The 26,089-nt window shown below is 36.2% G+C and overlaps 1 protein-coding gene across 16 annotated transcripts in view; it reads right to left on the bottom strand.

The window, feature by feature from the left end:
* LOC105216030 (disintegrin and metalloproteinase domain-containing protein 9) overlaps positions 1-26,089 on the bottom strand; it is a 510,771-nt gene that overhangs the window by 76,238 nt on the left and 408,444 nt on the right. For all 16 annotated transcript variants that reach the window (XM_054231408.1, XM_054231409.1, XM_054231410.1 and 13 more), the window contains exons 9-10: positions 17,582-17,872; positions 8,581-8,750 (exon numbers count right to left, since the gene is read on the bottom strand). In XM_054231408.1, coding sequence (XP_054087383.1) covers positions 8,581-8,750; positions 17,582-17,872 — 461 coding nt within the window. The remainder of the gene's footprint in view (positions 1-8,580; positions 8,751-17,581; positions 17,873-26,089) is intronic.

Genomic DNA, 26,089 nt, shown 5'->3' with positions numbered 1-26,089 from the left:
ACACCAAAGATTCATGCAATCTTTTACCATGTATCAGAATTTTGTACGAAAACCAATAAGGGATTAGGATACTTTAGCGAACAATCGTGTGAGTCTGTTCACGCTGATTACAGTAAAACTTGGGAAAGGTATAAGGTCCTAAAGAGTCATCCTGAGTACTCCAAAAAATTATTACGCGCAGTTTGCGATTACAATAGTTTGAACTTGTAATTAATATGTGAATACTTATGAAAAATAATGTAACTTTGTTTGCATTTTTATCTTTTAAGTTGCGTTACATTATATTTTATTGTAAAAAACACTTCAATAAAAAATATTGATAATTAAGAGATTTTGTTCATAATACAGATAGTTTATGTCTTCTAGAAAAAAATTAATATTTCTGTAAATAATTCATTTTCTTTATTAAGTTGGTCCTAAAGGTCGAAAAATGATAAAACTTTTGCAAATTTTACAATTTAAATTCTAAATTTTCAGAATAACATAATTTTAGTACCACAAACAAGCTCTTTTTGACAGCTGACATTTACTATTTCCAAAATATACTGGAAATTCTTGTTTTAAAATGCATTGCTAGGGTGATAATATTATTTTTCAAAAGAAGCTATAGATTAATGTTTGAAAATGAAACAAAAAATCTTATTTTCGCTGCCAAAAAAAAAGCGCCAAGTCGATTTTTTTTATTTTACGTTTATTTTCTTTCTAATATCACCTAGAAACAGAATCCACTTGAAAATTTTATTTACCTTAAAATTTTATTTAAATTTGCTCCATAGCACCGTGCGGATTATAACCACGCCTACCTCCAATATATAATGATTGTCATCATTCTTAGAGTATATATTAGAGTGCAAATCATAAAGCCTCGCTTAAAAAAGTTTGAAAAACAGAACAGAAGTTAAACAAGTAAGGAAAGGCTAAGTTCGGGTGCAACCGAACATTTTATACTCTCGCAATTTATTAATATATTTTTAAGATAACACACAATTTGACCCAATTTGAAAATCCTATAATTAGGTATATGAGAGGTAGGGGAAGTTACACTATTAGAAGAAAAATATTTCCTCTAAATTAAATTAAGATACCTGAGAGATTTACCGAAATTTTCGATGAAAAATTACCATGGGACACTGAATTCTTCCTATTCGGTATTCGGGGTTTTGAAAAGTTATTGTCCGATTTCGACAATTTTTTCACAAGTGATGCCACAGATCATATACAGTATTTGTGTAAAGTTTTATTTCGCTATCTGCATTGGTTCCTTATGTATATATTATAAAGTGAAGGAATAAGATGGAGTTCAAAATTGAGTTACATGGGAAGTTGTCGTGGTTGTGAACCGATTTCATCCATTTTCCACACGTGTCATCAGGGTGCCAAGAAAATAATATATACCGAATTTCATTCGAATCGGTCGAGTAGTTCCTGAGATATGGTTTTTGACCCATAAGTGGGCGATGCCACGCCCATTTTCCACTTTGTAAAAAAATATGAATACAGCTCTCTTCTGCTATTTCTTCTGCAAAATTTAGTGTCTCTGACGTTTTTCGTTAGTTAGTTAACCCACTTTTAGTAATTCTCAACCTAACCATTGTATGGGAGGTGGGTGTGGTTATTAGCCGATTTCTTTCATTTTTGGATTGTATAAGGAAACGGCTAAAATAAACGACTGCAAAAAGTTTGGTTTATATAGCTTTATTGGTTTGCGAGTTAAATACAAATAACCGATTTGTGGGCGGGGCCACGCCCACTTCCCCAAAAAAATTACATCCACTTATGCCCCCTCCTATTGCGATCCTTTATTCCAAATTTTACTTTTATAACTTCATTTATGGCTTAGTTATGACACTTTATGTGTTTTTGGTTTTCATGGGCGTGGCATTTTTGAACTTAACCTTCTTATGGTGCCAAGGAATATTTGTGCCAAGTTTCGTCAAGATATCTTAATTTTTACTCAAGTTACAGCTTGCACAGACGGACAGACGGACAGACGGACGGACGGACAGACATCCGGATTTCAAATCTACTCGTCACCCTGATCACTTTGGTATATATGACTCTATATCTAACTCTTTTGGTTTTAGGTGTTACAAACAACCGTTATGTGAACAAAACTATAATACTCTTGTAGCAACTTTGTTGCGAGAGTATAAAAATAGGACTATTTTCACAATCTAAATCACCGCCTTATTTATAAGTAAAAGTTAGAACAAAAGTGTCCTACAGATGCCAACTCGATTTTTTTATAAGAAACCGTAAAATTTTCAAGATCTTAAAATGTTCTCAGAAAATTTTATACAAAATAATTCTTTTTAAAAATAATCCTTGCATAGTTCAAAAATATGTACGAAAACTCTTCATAGATATCAGGAATTCAATAACTATATGTCCTGTGGTAGTAAATTCCCTTAATTCTTCCCGAAGAAGCACCACTTTCAGAACACTTTGTTTGCCTTCTGTTATTCGATTTGACTTGCAACATTAGTAGTTAGAGAAAAGGAATAGCTGATAATAAATCTTTCTATTGACTGGTTTCGCCAAGTCTACTAACAAGTCTACTAAGTGCGAACCACTTTTTAGATACGAATACTAATACCATTTAAAGTCAACAATAATTATGCAGATCTAATCGGTATATGGTGAACGAGAACAAGATGAAACAACTTTCGTCTTCAAATAGGTAGATACAGTCGGGTCTACATAGTTCGGCTGAATAATAATCGATCAGCTGTTATACATTTTTGCTTTTGCTTTTCATAAGAAGTTGGTAAGATTCAAGAGTTGATTGCTGTTTTCTCAATAATCACAGCCATTATCATCCAGCAGCGACATCTACCATCGAGTAGCATTAATGCTATTTTATCAAAAAATACAGCCAACTAGCAGAGTTGCATTTCATTTTCAACTCGATTAAAATGCAATTAAAAATTAATGTGGAAAAGTGAGATTTTTATTTTGTAAGGCAAATCGATCTAAATCAGCGCCTTAATCGAGCAAAGGGCGGTTAATTGATCAATTAGCTCTTGTATAACAAGAGCAGTCCAAAAATCGAAAGTAAGAAGGGGTATATAAAAAACATACTATCTCAATATTAGCTTGGCTTGGTGGCATGATTCAAGAATTTGGACAATAATTTTTTCTGCTGTTTAAGAGAATATTCTATGAAAGAGCTTTCCTTATTATTTAATTTAAATTTGCCCATAGGACATATCATAAGAAAAAAGTGGAAGTGGAACAAAAAATAGATGCAATAAACAGTTCGAACAAAAAGGAAGAGGAAATTTACCTTTATAAAATAATAATACACCGATAGTATACACAACACACTATAGCTATAATACACATGACGTAGAGACATTACTTAACAGCTAGTACATCTAAACGTTCAATCAGTCAACTACTGTCAATAAACCCCCAAACCCAACTCATACGCTTTATCATACCAAACAAACGAAGTTACGGCGATATTAAAAATAGTTTCTAAATTCATTAGCCTGGCGCATAAAAAATTAGTTTCTATATATTTTTTCAATTTTCCAAACTACCAAATGTGTGTGCGTATGTGCGTTGGTGTGGGTAAACGAGTAGACGATAAATTTCACATTTGCTCATGTCCTCAAATAAAATATTGATAGTCGACATTGGACGTTGAGGAGAGTTGACAAAAAATACATACATACACACATTGGTTTAATGCAAGGTTAATATGTATGTTGAGTATATATATAAATGCATAAAGTGGCTTTTTTTCCAGAGAATGCCCCATATGTGAGTATATATTGATATATGGCAGCAAACGTGAGCTATTTGCCCATTTACGCTGTCATCAAAAAGACTGCGAAACTTATTGGCGAACATTTGCACGTTTTGTGTCCCCAATACACCCATACATACATACATACGCACGCACATGTGTGTGCACGCATATATCAGCGAGAATTAATAAATAAATAATTTATTGGCGTTGTAGTCAATTTACAACAGAGCTCTCCAAACCAATCTGATGTAGTATATTCACATATAAAGATATATATTTAGTATTTTCGGGTCACGCTGCAGAGCCACATCTATCAACTGCTGCTTTCTCGCATACATATTGACACAAAATAAACTATACTGTTGGGAAATCAATATTTTTGGGGTTTATTATAAAAGAGGAAACAGGAAAAAGTTGTCACTTGATGAATTGCTACAGCTGTACTTATGTATACTTAAATATAAGCCCTTTTATTTAGTTAGTGGGCCAACACAACTATAATTACAACTCAACCTACAACTACAACTACAATTACAATTACAACCCAACCTACAAATACAATTTTAACTACAACTACAATTACAACTACAATTACAACTACAATTTCAACTACAACTATAATTACAACTTCAACGACAACTCAACTAAAGTGTGACCAATATTAAAAAAAAGAAAGAATAACCCACTCCTTTATTATTTCGAAAATAATTTGCTTGTGGGTTGAATGTTGAGCTATTTGCAGTTCAACTGTATAAAATATATATGTACATCTATAGGGTGCGTGATAGTGTCGTAAAAGGATTATCATCCTTTGTCGCACGTCGTTTGTGTGCATTTTAAATTGTAACAGCTCGTAGAAGTGTCACCTACTGTGGCATTAACCACTTACGTCGACGTGTTCATGGAACTCTGCATGAAAAAATGCCGAAAATTCTGCACATTTGGTGGTGTGACTTAATGTACATGCATAAATAAATAATGAGGTCGGCTTATTATATATTTTGTTAGGCAAATGCGTGTTGCTATGCGTAGGCTAAATGTGGGGGCGGTGATGCTTTTATTTTAGGCAATTCTGTGACACCTCAAAAAAGGAAGAAAACTTGTGTTTTGGCTTTGTGTTTGGCTTATTAAATTAATTTTCGTCTTATTTTAGGCGCGTTACAGAGTGAAAAAAAGCTCTCCAATTGATCAAGGATATCATAACACAAAGATTACTGGACTTGAATATAAAAGATATGTAAGAGAATTTCACTTCCCAAAGAAATCACTCCAATCGCGAAGTGATCCAAATTCTCTCGATTAACATTATTTATGCTTCCGAGTCGAAAACTTATCAATTTTCTCTTAAACGATTCCATCGATCGTTTTTTTCCATAAACGATTCCTAAACACACGTAACATTTCGCCATTATTCAACATTCCCATCCCCAAAACAAAATCGGCATTTGCGGTTACACCTTAAATTAAAAAAGCTGCTTTGAAAAAAAGCCAAGCCAAACAAAAAACAAAAATTGGCTTGTCTGACAGATTTCCTCTGCTAAAGACACGTAGCTAATAGATCATTGCAGTTGTCAATGTCCACTCACCTTCGGTGGAGTGTGGAAATGTCACTTCAGCTGAGCGCAACCACAAATTACGAAATAATGGTGGAAAGGAGAGTAGAAAGTACAAAAAATAGAAGAATGTGAGCTGACATAGTTCACATTGACGCGTGTTGTTGTTGTTTGTCAACCGCGAAACATCAATTTCATTGGCATTACGTGTGACCATTTGGTGAAAATGCCTTCGCGTGAGTGAGTGAAGACAGGCACAGCGTAGGAATGAAAAATAGACAACACGAACAAGAAATGAAATGCATTTAAGTTGATAAGCAAAGTGACATGGATTAATACAATGTATCTTCGTGTATTTATATTGTAGAGACACAGGTGTGAAAATATGTGGTGGGATTAGTATAGCAAGCCGTATTGTTGTGGTTGTTAATGTTGAGACTTTCGGGGGTTTGTAGTGGATTTTTGTAATTTTTGAAAAACTTTTTGATGCTTTGGAATTCTCCATTAATAACATGATTTTATAAATTCTTAATCAGTATTAAGTGTAAGGTAATGCAAGAGCAGACGAGTTGTCAAAGGCAGCCTTTCTAGACGAATCCGAAGCAGAATGAATACCATGCCCGCTGGGATCGATTAGAAGAGAGCTCAACTCACAATTAGCTGAGAACAGATGGAAAATTCAACCAAATGAATTTAATTAAACAGATCTAAGATGATAAGACAAGAATTCGGGTCTAATTAAATAGGACCAGGAAAAATATTTTCAGACTTACAGCTACTATAACAGGGCATTGGTCATTTGGAGAACATGCAATGAAAATAGGCATGTCCTAGAATAATATTTGCCGCGGCTGTGATCTAGAAAGGAATAAGGAAACAATTTTCCACTTTCTCTGTGAATGCCCAGCCCTATCGTAGATCCGACACAAGACATTTGGAATCCATCAGGCATCAAACCTTGAATCGAAGTGAAATAAGGTTCCTTACTTCTAGGTCATCTTCTATGAAAGATCACAGATGAGATCATGGAGGTTTAAGACTTTTAACTTCTACAAGATAGAACAAAAATAAAAAGACAAAGCGCTAATGGAGCAAATTAGTCTAGCAGAAACCTGACTTTAGCTAACGGAATCGATGGCTCGCTTTTTTTCCGACCAAGGACTGTAAACTCGGCAAAATACCTCAAAATTATTCACGGAATGCTTTCTGTAGCCTCTAAGAAGCAACAACAAACATAAAGTTACCAATATTAAAATAAGTGTTGTTAGAAGATACTTCTAGATGGAATTTTAGCAAAGGAACCAGCCAATAGACCTAGTAGGACGAACTAGTTTAACGCTTATCGCAGTTGCTTGACAAAATGCTGCTTTTTACAAAGCATCGTAACTTCTTCAATATTTCTTACAAATTCTTCATTTCTAAGTTCTAAGACAGAATTCAGACATCAAAAAAAAATATATATATATGAAATTCATCTAATACTGCAAACGGTTATCAAAAACCTGTAAATTTTCGTTTAATTAAGATCTGCTTCAACTTTATATATATATCGCTCAAAGCAGTGTGAATTTATGGCATCTCTACCATTATGTAACGGCTTCTTGTTTTAATCCCATCAGGGCGGCAGTCAATTTTGTCGTCACCCAACTACATTTCGTCCATTTCATCATCAATCACTTGATGTGAGGCGCGCAATCTACCTGAATTCAGAAGAACGTACCAACCCATTGGCACGCAGCACGTCGCCGAAGTGTCACACGAATGTAGTAAATTATCTACAAATTCAACGCTGAGTTTTTATGACTCACTCGCCACTTGCAGCCACCAACTGAACGCGCCACCAGAACCACCAGGCTGCTCCACCAGCAGAGCAATACATTTTCATTCCTTCCTCATGCAGCACACCAATGACACATAATTAAATCTTAATTTAATCGAATCAGCAACAAAACAACAGTCATTTATTTAAGACTCGACTCCACCCAACCCCTCCGCCAAAAGGGAGATTACGCCAAATGAGGAGTTTGAAAGTAGGCAAGTGCTGCTTGGCAGGATATTTGTTAGGTATGTGTGTGTGTGTGTGTGTGTGTGTTTGTGCGTGAATTTAGCACAATAAAATGAACATAATGACCAACTCATTGCCCATGCTGGCGCAATTGTATTGTGTTTTATGTACGAGTATATTTACGCTATACACTCTGCAGCTGTGTGCTTGTTGTTGTTGCACAGTTGCGGCTAACGGTATTTAAATATTAAAATTTATTATCCTTTCAAATATGCTGCGTAAATAAAATCAGAAATGCGCATTAAAACTTTATAGCCAGTCAGGCAGCGTGTGAACGCACGGCCGCCATCAGTTGGCACAACACAAAGCTCCCGCCCTCCACCACCATTCGAAGAGTCACCCACACTCTCTCTCTGTCCTGCAGTCGGCCGTTTAACTAAGTTTATGCTGTCATTAGGGTGAAAGGGCTCATGTGAATGCGGAGCGCACTTTACTCATTATAATCCGCAGTTGTGAACGCAACGTTTCGGAAGACGATCTATTTTTGAGAGCTTAGTGCTTTGGCAGCCTACCGTCTAGTGTCAGTCGGTGGTGGGTGGTGGGCGGTGAGCGCTTGAATCGGTAATTGTTAAGTCCAACGCGCGGCTGCTGTAGTGGCCATAATAAATATGACTGTCGCGTCTAGCTCAAAGCAAGCCACTCATCGGCGAACACACACAGACAAGCAGACACTCACAGCCAGCTTATGAGGTTATGACTGCGTGGCATTTGGCGCTGATTTCACACCACCACCCTTCGCCGCAAAGTCTATAAAATATTTCTGATTTCAAGCGCTCAGCCGCTGCGGTGGCGCTGGCAATGGCGGCTGCCCTGGTTGTGCATTAATTATGCATTTGTAAATTTAATTGTCATTTCTGTGTGCATTTGTGGCAACAGTTGCCACACCAGTACTTTGGTGACTATATAATACATATACTATATGTATGTGTAATAATCAACACAATTGTATACTATATGCCCGACAGTCAATTCTATTAGTCAATGCGTTACTGTAAGCCCTATTGTCTACAGACACTCCCGCACACGCATACTAACTCACATATAAACTCTCTGCAACACACTTAATACAATTCGAATCAATTTAGTGCAGCTCTGCTAATATCCTTTCAATTATTGCTATTTGTATAGCTCTTTGCTTTCATGTGTTTGTTTTAAGTTCATAATATTTATCGAAAATAAATAGTATATTAATTGCATGTACTTACGTTAGTAACTGTGTGGTGTCGCGTTCGATTTGGAAAAGATTTCGCGATGTGTAATCGTTGAAATTCGATATGGCTTTACTGATGTCCTTGCTGCCATCGATGACGGCCTGATTTTTACCCCACGTTTCAATATACACCACCGAGACGCGGGTGTTCAGAGTGCGAAAGTACTGTAAAAAAAAATAAAATGAGTTTATTTTAATAACTTTTGATTCAATTATATAAATATAGGATATAAAACCTCTGCTAAAGAACATATAAATATTGATACAAAAACCATAATAATAATATTTAACAAAATTCTCGACCTTGAGACAAAATTTCTAAGGACCAATCGATAGAGGCTCCCTTTTTACATTACAAACATCTATTATCTTTTTCAACTACCATCAAAACTCTCTAAATTGACGGAAAAACTTTGAAATATAATTCAAATCAAGTTCAACGTTATTATCCAATTCTTTGCTGAGTACGCTTGGCTGTGAGTCAGAAGTCCTAGAAGCATTGTGTAAGGGATCGAATTGCCTCTTGAAGAGACTAGAGTTACCTTTCGTTCTGGATATTCTGAACGTTCAAACTAGATCCTGATACACCAAATAATGCCATAAGGCTTCAAGTCTCCAACTCTTTGCATGGCCACACACTTCTAACACCCCTTTATTTTTGACTCCACTCCGCTAAAACACTTTCCGTTGAATGTCCTCGATGACAATAAACCTTCACTTTCACCGTCAAATAGGATTTGGATAACCGGTAAAACAACAAAAACAAGTACTATGTACCATCTTCAGAGAAAGTTTCGATCAGTTTGTTTCGCCTGACTCATTAATCGGTGAAAAGTATTTTGAAAGAATTTAACTATTTTATTTAATAAAATTCGAGCTATGGAAAATATACAAAATGGCGGAAAATTGCGATCACTTTTAAATAGCAACATTATACAGAGAATCCCGGTAATGGAATTTATTTAAAATTATGGATTATACCGGGTAAGGAATCTTCATAGCCTTTCACATCGTGGTTAGGACTTCTGGCCCGGAGTTGTGGTCCCACGAAAAGCATTTATGTGCTATGTGAAATTAATTTAAGTACTCTTCATATTACACAGTTTTTCTGAAAATGAAATATCATAACATTTATGCGTGAAGTCTAATAACCTAACCTAACTTTAGTCCGTCTTGAAAACTGTAAGGTCTTTGAATTATATACCAAGCAAGCTCGAAGATTATCAAACGTCGATCATGCCGGGCATACTATTTGTATCTGCGAAAGCTTTGTAAAAATAGGTGCCATGGCTCGGCAGTCATCTGAGTGGTCTACATGTAGTGGATGGATGAAGGTACGATGAAAAAAATAGCTGTTATGTTATGAGACCTATATCGACACTTTTGGTCAAAGAAACCCCCTCAGCAGCGACTTTTGTACTAATATTGAGCTGGTTGAAAGACGAAACAGGAAGATATGATCCCTTTTGAAGAAGAAGCAGATTAAATAAAGAAACCTATGGCAAAATGACATGAATTAGGCTTCGTATTGATTTCACATTTTGCGTATTCTATGGGCCTGAGCCCAGCGACTTTTTCAAGTTCCCAATATCATAAGAGAATCTTCGTTAGAAGTAAATGTATCGAGAATGAAGAAGTATTCGCGAAAATGTGGTCTATTTTGAAGTAAAAGACCAATAGGCTAGACTGAAAAGTTAGAACACCGCTTCTCTAAAAAATAACTTTTAAACTATTTATTAGCAGGTTATTATCATATGAAAATATAATATATACAAACACACATAAGTAACATAATGCAACTATCAGAAATTAAGATTCTAAATAAATTTGTATGCGTATATGCTGGGCGTATGCCACTTAATAGCCCGCACAACAACATGGCGCACTACACATAAATCCTGAGGTAACATACACATACACACAAAGTACATATTTAAGAAAGCATCAAGAATTTACGCAAAATCCAAAAGATAATAGAAAAATGAAGTCCATCACCAACGCAATGACTTGCACTCGGTCACTTGGCTCGGCTTGGCAACACAAGGTGGCGAGGGTTCGAGGTTTCGGCTAACCTTAGTCACCGTTGACGATGCTTAACTAATGACCTAATGAATACCGACAGTGACTTGGGTAATAAATAAAATGGATTTACGGTGAGTACACAGTGTATGCCTTGTGGCGGATAAAAGACAAAATGCAGATAACTCAAAGGAGCGATAAATTACTGGGTGGTAGGTTGGAGGTGGGATGGTTAGATGAGTAAAAAGACTATATGTAACAAGAGCTATTGTGTACAGTTATAAACATAGGTAACTACAGGTATGAATAATGCATGTGCTTGTATGAGCGATGAGTTGGTTTAGTTGCTGTTTAAATGCAGAAAAAATAACAACAAAAGTTGTTGCTTTCAAGTGTGCCTAGGCTTAGGCAGGTAAGTAATATATATACACACGTGATGATAGTACGAAAATCTCTACTGGCAGCTTACCGATAACAATTTGTGAGCTTACCTTAAATGATGTTGCAGGGCTCAAGTAGCGGTCATTCATTGTTCTATAAAAGCAATGTGCAACAATAATAAAAACAACAACAACAAACATTGATATTTTATATGTTGTTGTTGTATTTTAATGCCTTAATACGTTTCAAAGATCTCGTTAGAGTGACCGTCGGAAGTGTGGTAGAAAAAAAGTTACGTATACGCAATGTTGAACATTTCTAAATAAGTGAACATTTTCTATAGCAAACGAAAATTGCGCATTCTGCACTCTCATATAAGGTTGTATATACTACTGTAGCAAACTCAAGCCTCTGCTATTTACTTATATGCAATTAGTTTCCCTTTGCCTCAGCCACTCCAAGCTTTGTGCGCTATACCCCGAGCTTTTCAATTAATCTTCATAATTGTAGGCACACTACTGATAAAATATTTAAGCCGAGAAAATACAATTATGTAAGTCCAAACAAAAAGCAAGTTCATAAATTGCTGCCAGGCTGCTTGGAGTGCGTGTGTGCCTGCCAATGGGCTTTGGCGTCTTGGCAAAACTGTTTTCGCACAGTCACAGCTATATATGGACATATGTATATGTATGTTTGCTTGTATACATTTTTAATGGCATTTTATATTAAGTGTTTATCTATTTAGCACCCAACAAATGCATACATACATACTTACATATATGAATATATATGAGCTTAAGTGTGGCTGTGGAGGACAGCTTAGTATATATGGGTATGCATTTGAATTCATATTTGGATGATTTGTCGCTTTAAGCGTTTACATACTGATGAAGCATTTCATATAATTGTTGCTAAATTTATAGTTTGACTATGAAATTGCACTTGTGGCATAATTTTCAAGAGTTGAACATTTTAAAAATCCTTTAACTAGAGAATATAGAATGAACACCTAGGAAATTGAAATTTATTGAAGCAACTTCAGTCATTGAAACTAACCAAATTAATGCATCGAAGGAATTGCCAGGGGGCGACTATGGGACTCAATTTGAAACTGTCGACTGTTTCAGGATTATTTGATAGACCTGCTGATTGTATATGGTGAGTCAACTAATTGCGAGGCTTTTTTTCTCAAAACGACATTTTTGCTTCAGATACCTGGAAACACTGTCGCATGCGAGGTCCTCTTATACACTCAAATACATTTACAATAAATCTGATGGATTTGACAACCAAACTAAATTTTTTAAAATAATAATTTTTTGATGAAAAGCGCTGATTTAGCTCGATTTACCATACAAACTAAAAATCTCATTTTTCCACATTCATTATACTCTCGCAACAAAGTTGCTAGCAGCAAAGTATTATAGTTTTGTTCACATAACGGTTGTTTGTAACACCCAAAACTAAACGAGTTAGATATAGGGTTATATATACCAAAGTGATCAGGGTGAAGAGTGGAGTTCAAATCCGAATGTCTGTCTGTCCGTCCGTCCGTCCGTCTGTGCAAGCTGTAACTTGAGTAAATATTAAGATATCTTGATGAAACTTGGCACACGAAAACCGAAAACACATAAAATGCCATAACTAAGCCACAAATAAAGCTATGGAAATAATATTTGGTATGAAGGATCGCACTATGAGGGAGCATTTGTGGATGTAATTTTTTTGGAGAAGTTTTTTAGCCATTTCCTTATACATTCCAAAAATGACAGAAATCGGATAATAACCACGCCCCCCTCCCATACAAATAGTAAGTTGAAAAATACTAAAAGTGGGTTAACTCACTAACGAAAAACCTCAGAAACACTAAATTTCACATAAGGAATGACAGATGGAAGCTGCACTTAGATTTTTTTACAAAATGGAAAATGGGAGTGGCGTCGCCCACTTATGGGTCAAAAACCATATCTCAGGAACTACTCGACCGATTTCAATGAAACTTGGTTTGTAATAGTTTCCTTACATCCAAATGATATGTTGTGAAAATAGCTTCACAACCACGCCTACTTCCTATATACCAGAACTTTGAAGACGATCTGAATCGTTTACATTACAATATATAAAGTGAGTATTAGTGAAGATATCGATGCAAAACTTTGCGCAAATACTGTATTTATAGTGGGGCAGCCCCATTCTAAAAATCGCCAAAATCGGACCATAGGTTTTTAAGGCCCCATATATCGAACACGAGGACCTCGGTGCTTCTAACCTAATATTATGGTTTCCAACTTTCAATGGACTTTATACAATATATATGACGAATATGTGGGTAAAATTTTGTATTATATAATATTAATTAAGTTAAATAAATAAATTGCGAGAGTATAAAATGTTCGGTTACACCCGAACTTAGACCTTCCTTACTTGTTTTTAATTGAATTTTAATCGACTTGAAAATGAAATGCAACTCTGCGACAAAGACCGTATTTGTAATTATATAAGTTGTTGTCCTCGCTGTAAATTTGGCTGTATTATATGATAAAATAGCAATAAAACAGCGACGGTAGAGGTCGCTGCCGGAAAAAATTGTTGTGGTTATTGAGAAAATAGCAATCAGCTGATGAAACTTACTAAATAATAATAATTCTTATAAAAAGCCCAAACAAAAATGTATAAAAGCTGATCGAATATCTAGTAATCGGAGTGTGAAGTGGAATAACTGGCTTCTCAATTAAAATTTTAATTGATCAATTAATTTGGCTGTGTGAAAAGGCTAATCAACTACTAAAATTAGTGAATTCTCAATCAAAAACTCCTAGATGAAATTTTCAAATAACACGATAAGAAAATTTCAATATTCTTCTGAGAAGTGCTCGATTGAATGACGACCAAGCTGCATTATAAATAATATGCTTAAAGCAAACATGCATACATACTTAAACATATATGCAGCAGAGTCACTCTAGTAACAAGCTGCTTGCAAGTGAGCAGTGTCCGTTGACTTGCTGATAATTTCACATATGACTTAGTGGCTTTGGGCTGCATGCTACTTGCCATCCTTATTATTGTAAACTCTTGATAGTTCTGTAATTTGTTATTGTTTTTGCATTATATTGAATACAATTTAAGCGCTATTGTTATAATGATCCACACCACCTTATTATGAAGACATGTTTGCAATTAAACGAGTACCCATGCGTACATATACGTTAGAGTATTATACTGATTGGACAAAATGTGGCAATAGGACAATAGAGCGTTGAAGGAAATTTTGAGGATTACATTAGGCGTTTTTGTGGTCACTGCGACCTACTAGAGAAACCACAAAAGGGAAATAGTTTTAGTTGATATATAAAGGAGAGGCACAACAAGTAGTATTCTTCACAATTTATGAAAATTAATTAGATTAATATTTTAAAACCATGAGCAGATGCTCACATAGAAGTGAAGATATTTTAAGTAGGCCAAGCAACATAATTTCATATATCTCATTAAGCAAAACTCAATCTAAAAACTGTGAAACTGTCTGAAAAAACTTTATTAAAAACTACCCTATACTATTTCAAATGCTGATCTGTACAATTTTCGGCGATCTGCAGACGCCTTCAATAATTTGAGCCACGAAATAACCTTTCTATCTTTTTTACAAAAGTGAAAAGTGCTGGGTTTAATTTCGGTTCTTCGATACCGATATTGGTTGTAAAAGGATAGATGAATGTAGTATTACTAACCGGGAGCTGAGTTCGTAACTTGGTTCGGTTGGTTACTTGAAAACGGCTTTTCAATAGTAGTCGTTTTATAAAGATGATCAAAAATGCTCATTGGAAGTCGGCTTATAACTCAGAGGTCCTCTATATGTTGGACGACATAAAGACGTCTACTACAAAAATGTTTGATTCCGATAACGGGACTCTACGACGAGCTTTCGAAAAAATTGTAGAACTCTCTCTAAGGGGTCCTGCTTATGGAAGAGCAATGGGGAGTTATCTTGGTTAATGTAAGATTATTTGTAAAAACTAAGGTTCCTGTTCTTCTCTTGGCTTAACAAAAAAGGGACTCATCACAGGTATGGTATTTTATTGATACTGGTTCATTTTAGTTTTCTTGAAGCCACTTCATAGCGGATACTTCAGGGAAATAATACTATTTTCTCATCACCAGGGAAACCTACTTTGGTCAAAAATAATGAATCAAAACTTAAAATGATTCGATTAGCAGTATTTTATAGCGAGCATTTTCATAGAAATTAATTACAGAAGTTGAACTTCATATAAGTAGTCTGGGTCTGACAGATAGGTTAACAGTCCAATAGAATGATGATGTTTACAATAATTTTTTTTATGCTTTGAAAGACAAATACTGGATGGATCTAAAAGACTTGGACCTCAACAAAAAAAAGCTGTCTGCAAATTATTACAAAAAAACGAGTCAGACACCAAACAAAAAACAAAATATAGAATTCTCCTACTTCGTTGAATCTCGAATTATTAATTGAATATTACAGATACGCTTGAAAGCTCTCATATTCATATAAATAACCGTTTCACAGCATTGGAGTACAATGACTAGGCAATTAGTATGCGTGCAACAGCAACAACGCCGCAAATACATACAAACTAGAAGTTAAGTGAAACACCAAAGTTGAACTGCTGCTAGCCACATAAAGCCGTTATTCAATATGGCTTAGGCACATTACGGCGCTTTCTGGTTACATCAGTGGCAAATGCTTAAAGCTACTTTAAGCTCAATCATAACAGCGTAAGCCTGTATTACGCTGCGTATGTGGCATGTTGAAATTAAATTAAGGTATGGTAAATTGTGTACAACTCTAAGCTAAAGTGCCTATGTACTTACATATATCAATGTAGAGTGCGGCCCTAGTGACTTAGTTGGTTTGGTATGTGACCATCATTAAGTGCAGCGTGGTTCGAAAACCGAACTGAAGAATTATAGTTATATATTTTTAAGATTACAGACGCCTCTAGAGATAATATGGAAATACATTTACTATAATATCAATGAACAGTAAAGTCTTCTGTTAGCAGCTCAACATTTTTTTGTTTCATATTGAAAAAAGTACCCAAAAGTTCGGCCCTTTAACCGTCATATTTTAATAATCATTAGTAATCTATATCTATGCAGACAGTGTCTCCCTTTCAGAGTTGTCAGACCAACACTTGTAATGCCAAGTTTAGTTAAGCGCTTTGTGGGCTTTAGCTCGTCGTTGCAATTAGTTATTAACTGCTACAGTTTAGCGTGAATTTCGCAAAAGTTTTGCTTTCCGCTAAACAATATTTGTGCGCATTTTAATTTATAATTAATTCACAACACTCCCATTTCGCTTGAAAGCAACAACTTCTTCTTCGGTATATAAATTACATATATTTTTGCTCCACACTGCTATCAGGAAGCCAAACAACGGCACTTCTCCCAAGTGCTTAAGTAGTAAAACGGTATAACGGTAAAGTATGGCAACTCATTTAATTCAATTTATTTTAATCCTTTACATTATCTCCCAAAGCTACTTCCATTTAGTTATTTATAGCAGCGTGAAATGGTGAAATGCTTGCTAGTTCTTTTACGAGTTACGTTACGTAAGTACCATTTGTCTATTTCCGTTTTCGACACTTCAAAATAATTCCACACAAAAACGCTCCTTTTGTGCGTTGAGTGCGATCTCTCAGAGTTCTCAAAGATCTAATTTGCTTTGAGCACAAACACAAACGGTTATTACAACGGTCAAAGCCAAATCTTTTTTTCATTTCCTGTGAAAGTACGCATTCTCAAGTATCAGAGACGTTGTCTAATTTCGACTTTGCACAGAGGAAATGGTATTATTGAAAAGGAGAGAAAGTAGCGTAAAAAGCTACAAGCAATAACGGTTAAAAAGGGTAAAAGGAAATCTGAGAATGGAGTGTAGAAGTAAAAAAGGAGAAGTAAATCTCCAAAAATACGCATTAAAAATAATGAGTTGCAAGCGTTTAAAAGGCAAGAGATGCCTTCAAGCACCCTCATTTCATTTTCATCCTAAAATGAATCCCAACTTATTGACAAAAAGCCAAAATGAATGTGTTAAACACCACATATGACAATTAAGAGACCAATTATGATGCCGTCGAATGCAGGAAACGGGGTAATAATAACCATAAACAGAGCTCTCGGAGCGTGAGTCCCACATATATGCAGATATAGAGGGAAATACCAAAGATAAAACAACCATTCAGAACATTTTTATGGCGTCTTTCATTTTTAAGCCTTTCTAACTCTGCAGCGGTACGAGAGGATTGAAAATCATAACACTTCTAGACACAGCTCTCGATTTTTGGATAAGAAAAGGAGTTGAATGGGTTTAGCCTTGAGATTTCCGAGAGGAAATTCTTGATTCAAGTCTCTAAACGAAATATAGCTTTTTGGGCTTTAAGATTGACGAAGTATTGTATATCAGACTTAAGAGGAGAAGAGTTAATGAAAGTAAATTAGTTCGAATGAAGATACTTATAAAATAGGCGATCTCATAACGGACCACAATAGATATATCCAAAGTATTTTAAAGTACTATATAAAATAGTTATAATATGAAAAAATAGTAGACTTACCAAATCCGCTATATTCGCCACCTGTATGGCGTCGTGTATGACCTCGGCACGTGTGCTGCCATTACGTTTTTCGTACATCGCTTGGTCCACAACAATGGCCGTTTCGATGTATTTAGTTGCTTCGCGTACATCGCGCTTATAACGGCCCGCACCGTTCGGATGTATTTCGTCGATGACACCAGCCGACAACAGTTTCGGGCGTCGTTGCAAACGCCACGTCTCTAAATTACCCGAATTGGCGCATCCTTTATTGGCTTTAGTGCGTGCCTCAAATATCACATGCGGATGTTTCTGCTGGAACGAATTGGTAAGACGGTATGAGTGGAGTGGCAGAGAAAGTTTAACAAATATATTGTGAAATCAATATGTAAAAATTATTGGTAAAGTGTTAATGTGTTCATTAAAAGTCTGCTATATTCATTAAGATGAAATAATTGTCATTCAGTTTTGCTAAAAAGTCCCATCTTCCGTAGGGAATAATTTTAAATTAAAATACTGTTTCATGAAAAAAAGTCTATCGTTTAAAAAAGGTGAAAAAAGGCTCAAGTTCCCAATTAGAGGAAATCGACTTCTCAACAATGAAATCTTTAAACCATCCTCATCTCATTGTAGAGGTCAAAACAAGTCATCTGTAATTATGATCAGTTTAGTTTTAAAAGAAACAATAAGGCTTGGTTCACTCCTCGAAGAGGGTAGTTAAGGTGTAGGTTATAGTATTTCACGGATTTCTTAGTCGGTTAGTATGGTTGGTATGTTCCTAAATACTATAAAATAAAAATAAAAAAAGTAGATGGGCTATACAGTGTTGGCCATATCATATGCAACTGGAACGCGATTTTAGAAAAAGTATATATATCTTACGATTAAACTTTGCAGACTGTTGATTGAAATTGAGATTATTTAATTTGATGTGTTTACTATTATTTATCGTTTATAAAAACAAATATTTTTATTATTTAAAAAAAATACAGGTACCATTTTGATTTCATCTCTAAAATTACGTGGACAAACATATGCAACTTTTTAGAAACAAAGGTAAAAATATGTTTTCCTAATATTTTGTTGCAATTACAATGATTTTTCATCAATTCACGATATTTCCTTGGCATTGAGCCAATTAAGTTGTCAAAGATTTTCATCGGAATCGATTTTCGGGCTCCTTGAAGTCTATTAAGAAGTTCAACTCAATTTTCAGTGATAGTCCTTTCTATGCGCCTGTTAATCGGATTTTACAAGTTTTCAATAGGATTTCGATCTGGGGCCGTTCCGTAACATTCACAATATTGGCTTAAAGACAAGATTTGGCATATTTAGACGTGTCCTTTGGGTCATTTTTCTATTCGAAGATTCAACACAATGGCATTTCCCGCTCAGAGTTGGACAATATTACACACCACTGTACATCATTACTTTATCGATTAACCAGTGAGATCAAGATGATTTTGAGTTGAAAAGTTGTCAAGAAATATTTCGGATCTTGAAGAATACTCCGAAGGAAATGCTAAGGATGTGCTTTAACTCCAACTCCAAAAATTCTTTCACCATTGGAAAGCTACATTCACCCCGAGTAACATAGGCTAAATTTATAGCTAGAATTTCAACTTTCTGGAAATAGTACCCAGGTGAGTGTATCAAAATGACTCTGTGTAACGGAATCTTAATCTGAAACTGAAAATCGTCTTGCTAGTCATTTTCTTCGCATCGCAATTGCGTGCGAGAGAGTTGAGGAACGAGCGCTGCTTGCTGAACAACACATCAAAACCGATAACTTATAACTTTTTAAATATTTGTTTAAGCCCGTGCGAAGTCGGAGCAATCTGCTAGTATATACATATGTATGTATTTGCCTAGTAACAAATGAGATTTCCTCTTGCCGGATAACGCTTAAAATAGAATTTCCATTTTTGGCAATTTTTCTTTTAACTTGCCACACCGTGTGTGATAGCAAAACTACAATTTTTTTCCACAATTCCACAGGAGTGCATGTGTGGATCTTTTTTTTTTTTGAAATTCCAGAAAATTCAAACTTGTATCGCTGCGCGCAAAAATGTCATCAAAATTTTGACACGACTTTTTGAAATTTATTCTAGGCACATTCGCGAGCCGATACAAGCGATAGCAATGCGTGTGGCGCCCCACACACGTATTGGAGGAGGCAGCATGTATGCAAGCACAACGGGGATAACACTTATTCAGACATGTGGTTCTATATATACATATGTACATATGAAGAGTATGTAGGTGTGTGAGAGTGTGTGAACTGATGTTGGGGATCAAATGCCGGCTCAATGACGCTGGCGGCCACGCGCTAAGTGTGAACTCTTGGTGTCAAATTTGGCAGCGAACAATGTGTGGGCGCCGCACAGCCACATACATATATGTTTGTGTGACAAAAGCGATTTCGCTGGATTCGCGCTTGCCTCACTAGCGAGTCCCTGCCATACGAAGGACCTCCAGTGCCGCAACAGTGATTCTCTGCGGAGCGCAATTTCTACTCAACTCTGCGTTTTGTTGCTGGTAAATTAATCGCTGTTCGACAACGTTCCGGTCACCGCCCACACCTTCCGATATTGTTTGCTTTCAACTGTGCCACTTTTTTGTTGTTGTTGCTCTTGGTTTGTGGCTTGACTCGCCGTAGCGATTCATCAAAGCGTTTTCGCAGTTGTTGTTGTTGCTGCTGGAATCAAATTTAATTTCGTCTTCTAACAAACATGCATCTATATATATGTACATGTATCTATATTCCATGACACCGCCCGCCCCTCGCATGTTGACTCCATAATGAGCAACAGTTCGTCGCGCGAAGCAACAACAACCAACAGCTGCCACAATCCATGTTGCTGCTGCGACAGCAAATACTTTGGCAATGACAATGCGAACACACATACATAACGAGCATATGTGTTTCATGCTCACATTCACACACATACTCACACATTGACGCCTACTGGCGTTGGCACTTGCTTGTGTCGCGCAACTTTAACATTTTAATTAAATTTTAATTACTTTTGATGGCGCAAATGCCATTCGATGTTTACTTGGATATTCGCTGGATTGCCCGGCAACGGAGCGCGCAGCAATTCAATGCTTGTCATTGCTTAACGAGATGTGCGTTCGTATGCGTGTGTTTGCATGTCTGTGTGTGTATAGTAGATACACACACATAAAAGCTATTAATATGCACATCATGGTTTGAGTGATTGAAAGTAAAGTCTGACGAAAATCGAATTTTTAGGGATTAAAATATATGTGTGCATTGCAAAATGTATGTATGTGTGTGTGTCACGATTCTTCTGTATTTAAATATAATAATTATATGTATACGAGTAGCATGAATTTTAAAATAAAGTAGTCGACACGTCCAAGGTGACATAATAATTACTTGCGAGGATTCAAAAAAAGGTGAACTCAATCACTCGATTATTCCAAAGAAATATCCAAAGAAGTATCGAATCTAAAAATACTAGGGATGAGTACTAACACAATAGTGGTCGTTATAAATCCACAGATACAGTACAAAATGTTCCTGTGCCAGTGAGACAAAGAAATGCCCATAGTGTCGAGAACATTGTTGTCGCTAGCCCCTTAATTGACGAAGACCCAAATCAGTCGTTTTCAAGCGTTGGGCATTTCTGTGACGTCGTTGTGGCGAATTTTGCGAAAAAATGCTGGCATACATCCCTACAAGATCAAATTGACGCTAGAAGTGAAGCCGCTTAACCACCAGAATCGTCGTATGTTCACGAATTGGGCTGAGCAACAACTTGAAAATTATCTGGATTTTCATCGATAATTTCATCTCCAGCTTCTTCGTCAACAAAAAAAATATGCGTTATTGGTTAATCAGCAAACCCTTTCCACGTACTCCATGAGTATTCATTGCATCCCGAAAAAATTACTGTTTGATGTGGTTTATGGGCCGGCGGCGTCATTCATATCGTACTTCTACCGTGATTATCAAAATCGACACATTACTGTGAATGGAAATCGCAATTGCTCAATGATAACCGAATATTTTTGACCCCAATTGGATGATATGGACTTAGACTATATGTGGTTCTAACAGGTCGGCGCCACAAGCCACACAGCGAATGTCACAATCGATTTATTGAAAACCTAGTTTGGTGAACGTGTTGTCTCTCGAAATGGCCCTGTCAGCCGGCCGCATCGATCGTGCGATTTGACGCCGTTAGATTATTACTAGTGGGACTACGTCAAGAGTATGGTCTGTGCCAACAAGCCAGCGACATTTGGTGAACTTCGTACGAATATCGAACGTGAAATTGCAGCAGTATCGGCCGATTTATGCTTGAAAACCGTCAAAAAAATAGGTTCAACGTCTGTATTTCTGCAAGAGTGGTATTTCTGCAAAAGATCTCGAGTTCCATAATGGTATCAAATGTACTTTCACAAGAATAAATAATTCCATTGATATTCCAAACCGTTTTTGTAGCGCTCTTATTGAAAAATCCTTTACATATATTGAGAATGAATGATATACAGAAATTGATCAAGTCCATACTAGTGGCGTGAGTTTTCATCAGATCAAAAGACAATATTTGCTTGAAGGCCTTCAAGTTACCACACTTTTTCTCCGGTATGACTTGAAATATATTTCTCCCAAAGCATATTAATTCCAGAAGATATACTAGATGACCTATATAGTCAGCTACTACCCCTAAATTAATGACACCAGGGTATGATATCTACAGAAAGCTCTCACTTTTTGCGAAAAGAGCTCAATATTGTAAAGTATAATACTTGACAACTTGTATCCCAATGATATAGAGTGAAGATATTAACTTTTAAATTTGTATACTTTTGTATAAGAGACTTCAATGTCGAACTTAAGAAGAAAATAAAAATAGAAATTATTGCCGATCGGACCACTTCTGAGTGATTAATTAGAAAAGGAATAAGGAAGAGAACACAAAAAAACTTCTAATTGATACATAGAAAGGACTTAACTCAGTGGAATTTTTGGTAACTGGTAACTTTAAAATACATTAAAAAAATAATATTTAGGACCCAATGTCTATATGAAACCAAACAGTAGCTTAAAAATAAATTTTCGTCTACAAAAAACTATTTTCTGAAAGAACTTTAAATTTATTTCAAACTAAATTATTCTCGAACTTAGTAACTTTTACTCCAAAGCAAGTAATTTGTTACTACGCATATACAAAACTTCACAACAAACATAGAAATAGACGCTGTAAAATATACTTTCTTGCATAAACATTTCTAAGAGAGCTCGCATGAAGGATGAAGTTGCTATGTGTCAACATATCACCGTGTTCATTAAGCTTTCCATAGTGACTCGATTATAGTTGTAATTGCATGAGCAGCACACTCATCTCGTCTCGTCTGCCAACATATCTCCATTGGCATGTGGTAGTGAGTGTGTGCAAAAGTGCATTATATCGTTGCAAATCTAAATATTTTCCTCTTATATAGTAATATGTTAGCTTTTGCTTGCGCTTGTGTAAACTTCAAAGCTAAATCATAGTCAAGAAAAACACATGCAACCCCCGAGTTGAGTGCGTACTCGCTTGCAACACGCTTGCATGTCGAACATGTGGCACGTGAAGTGAAGTGACGCAGCAACAGCGCCAAAACCAGTGTTCGCTCAGTGCTCGGTGCACAAGAGCGTAAAGTTTTATTATCTTTTGCGTGTTGACAACAACATGCTGATGAGTTGACAAGGTGAGAGCCGTCATATCCGCAGCCGAAGGAAACACTCGCCAAAAGTGTAAGCTTTTCTTAAGCTTCTACCTACAGCTGCAGCATCAACAGCAGCCACGGCAGTTGCAAAGCCAATGTGGATACATTTCTCGCTAATATGAAGACACAGCGCAAATGCTTGCTTGACTCGAGATTCAGATCCACACACCTACATGGCGGCCACCAACAACCGCATGCACCGCAGCGTAGCTAAGCCACACCCGGCCAACCGCTCGCATTGCAACATTTTCATTTAATAAACAGTGACGCTGCTGTTGTCAGCTCAAGTTGACGCGAAATTGTGTCAAATATGAGTTTGTTGGTGGGAATACACGTACTAGTAGAAGGTGTGAAGTGAAGGCGGAGGAGTTCGCTCGCTCATCAGTTGGTAGAACGTGGTTGCTTGTAGTCACCATTAAATGCGTGTAAATGTTGTTAGATGGTGTTGCTAGCCGCTTAAAGTGCTGCATGTTGCCAATGTAAGAGTGTTGTTGTTGTTGCTATTGTTGTTGCAATAACATGCACATATTGTTTTTGTTGCCATTGCATATACAGTTCTATGTTGGTTGTTGTGCTTGACATATGCCAGCGGCAGCAGCAACCATCATCAGTCGCCACATACTCTCACTCACACACACACGCAAAACTCACAAATCCAATAGCAACAGCAACAACAACAACAAGCAAGTGCACACAACAATAATTTCGCAACTTTTACACGTTTCTCAACGGTTTTTGGGTTTCGTATATCCTGTCGGCTGATCCTTTTTGGCACATCGTTCACTTTGTTCGCGTGCTTTACAAATTCTGCGGTTGACTTTTGCTCGGTTTGCTATGCGGAATGTGGCTTGGTTTTGCCATGTACTTTTCCACACACACCCACATACTACACATATGCATACTAGTATTTATGTCTGTATGTTCTATGGCGACAATATGCTGCTTAGTAGACTACAAATGGCATTTGCGTATTTAGTAAATTTCCTAATTGAATTTTAGTAGCGCCGATGTTAATTTTAATGAATTTGCCAACTTTAACTTTACAACTCTTGTTCAGTGTATATGAATGGAGAAGAAGCATTTTTGATAACAACTTGAACTCAAATTCGACTCTTCATATAATTTCTATAGTCTGAACATAGATATTTGGATCAAGTCATGTACATATGCCACGCCCACAAAATGGCGAAAACCGGAAACTAAGCCATAAATAAAGCTATACAAGTAAAATTTGGTAGAAAGGAACGCACCAGGAAGAGGCATATCTAGTTGTAATTTTTTTTAATTAATTTTTTTTTTTTGGGAAGGTGGGCGTGGCCCCGCCCCAGCCATAGGTTTTTTGTATATATCTCGCAATAAAATTATATAAGCCAAAATCTCTGAAGTCACTTCCTTTAGGTACCCTAATGCACACCATAAAAATATGTGAATCGGTTAATAACCACGCCCACCTCACATACAAAGGTTATGTTGAAATTTGCTAAAATTGCGCTAACGCACTAACGGAAAACATCAGAAACACTAAATTTTACGGAAGAAATGGCAGAAGGGAACTGCACTAAGATTTAAAAAATGGAAAATGGGTGTGGCGTCGCCCACTTATGGGTCAAAAACCATACGTCCAAAACTACTCGACCTGTTTCAATGAAATGCAGTAGATAATATTATCTTAACACTCTGATGAAACGGACGGAATATGGGCGAGATCGGTTCACAACCACGCCTACTTTTCATATATTCAATTTTGAAATCCATCTGATTGCTTCACTTTATAGACTTTATATTATATGCATTAGGAACCAAAGAAGATCGAAAGATCAATGATGTCGAAATCGGACTATAAGTTTTCCAGGTCCGGGATATTGAACATGAAGAACCCAGCGCCTTATGGTAATTTTTCACCGAAAATATCGGTAAATCTCTCAGATATTTTAATTTAATTCAGGCGGAATCTTTTTGTTATAATAGTGTGTCTCTGTACCAAAAATTGTTAAAATCGGGTCATAACTTCCTTATATATATATATCGGTGAATATGTGAGATATCTTATAGAGTTTTCTTTTCTCAAAAAAATTTAACATTTAGTCTGCCCTGTATTCGGATTTTCCAATTGTGGATGAGAGTTGACCAGCATATAAAACGCTATTAGTAAACTTAAGTGTGTACCTTCTTGGTGGTAAAATAAGTGAAATCGGCCCTCATACACTATATATGATGACTTTCGATATTCTATTGGACTTTATGTCGAATATATAGGTCAAATTGTGCCTTAGCCTGTCCTTACTTGTTATGTTTTCCAGGGCTTTGTGGAATGTTAAGCTCCCGAAATCATAGCATACATCAAGTAGTAACCTAGGAATTATTTATACTCTTTAAAAAGCTAAAACCATTACACAGCTCTACAAAAAAAGATTTTTTTTGTTGCCCTGGATATCTGTGAAAATTTTTATGTTTTCATGTGTCCAGATCACGAATATATATATATATATATATATGAAAGTACTGAATGTGCTCTTATTTTTATGATTTTCACAAATCTTATAATTTCAACAATAATAAGCTTACAGACTTTGTTAAGGAGGCTTACACTGAATACTTCGGTTTTAAAATGGACAAACTAGAAAAAACATGGGTTCCTCATAAAGTTTGTGTTGAGTCTTTACGGTTATGGAAAAAAGGAGAACGTTCTGGATTAGACTTTGGTATTCCGATGATCTGGATGGAGCCTACAAATCATTTTGCGTTGTTGATGCTAAAGGTTTTAATCGCAATCAAACCAGGAGA

The sequence above is a fragment of the Zeugodacus cucurbitae genome, chromosome 5, assembly GCF_028554725.1.
Source record: "Zeugodacus cucurbitae isolate PBARC_wt_2022May chromosome 5, idZeuCucr1.2, whole genome shotgun sequence".
NCBI classification, from domain to species: Eukaryota; Metazoa; Arthropoda; class Insecta; order Diptera; family Tephritidae; genus Zeugodacus; species Zeugodacus cucurbitae.
Note: the sequence above shows the minus strand (reverse complement) of the source record. Positions and strands in the feature narration are given on the sequence as shown.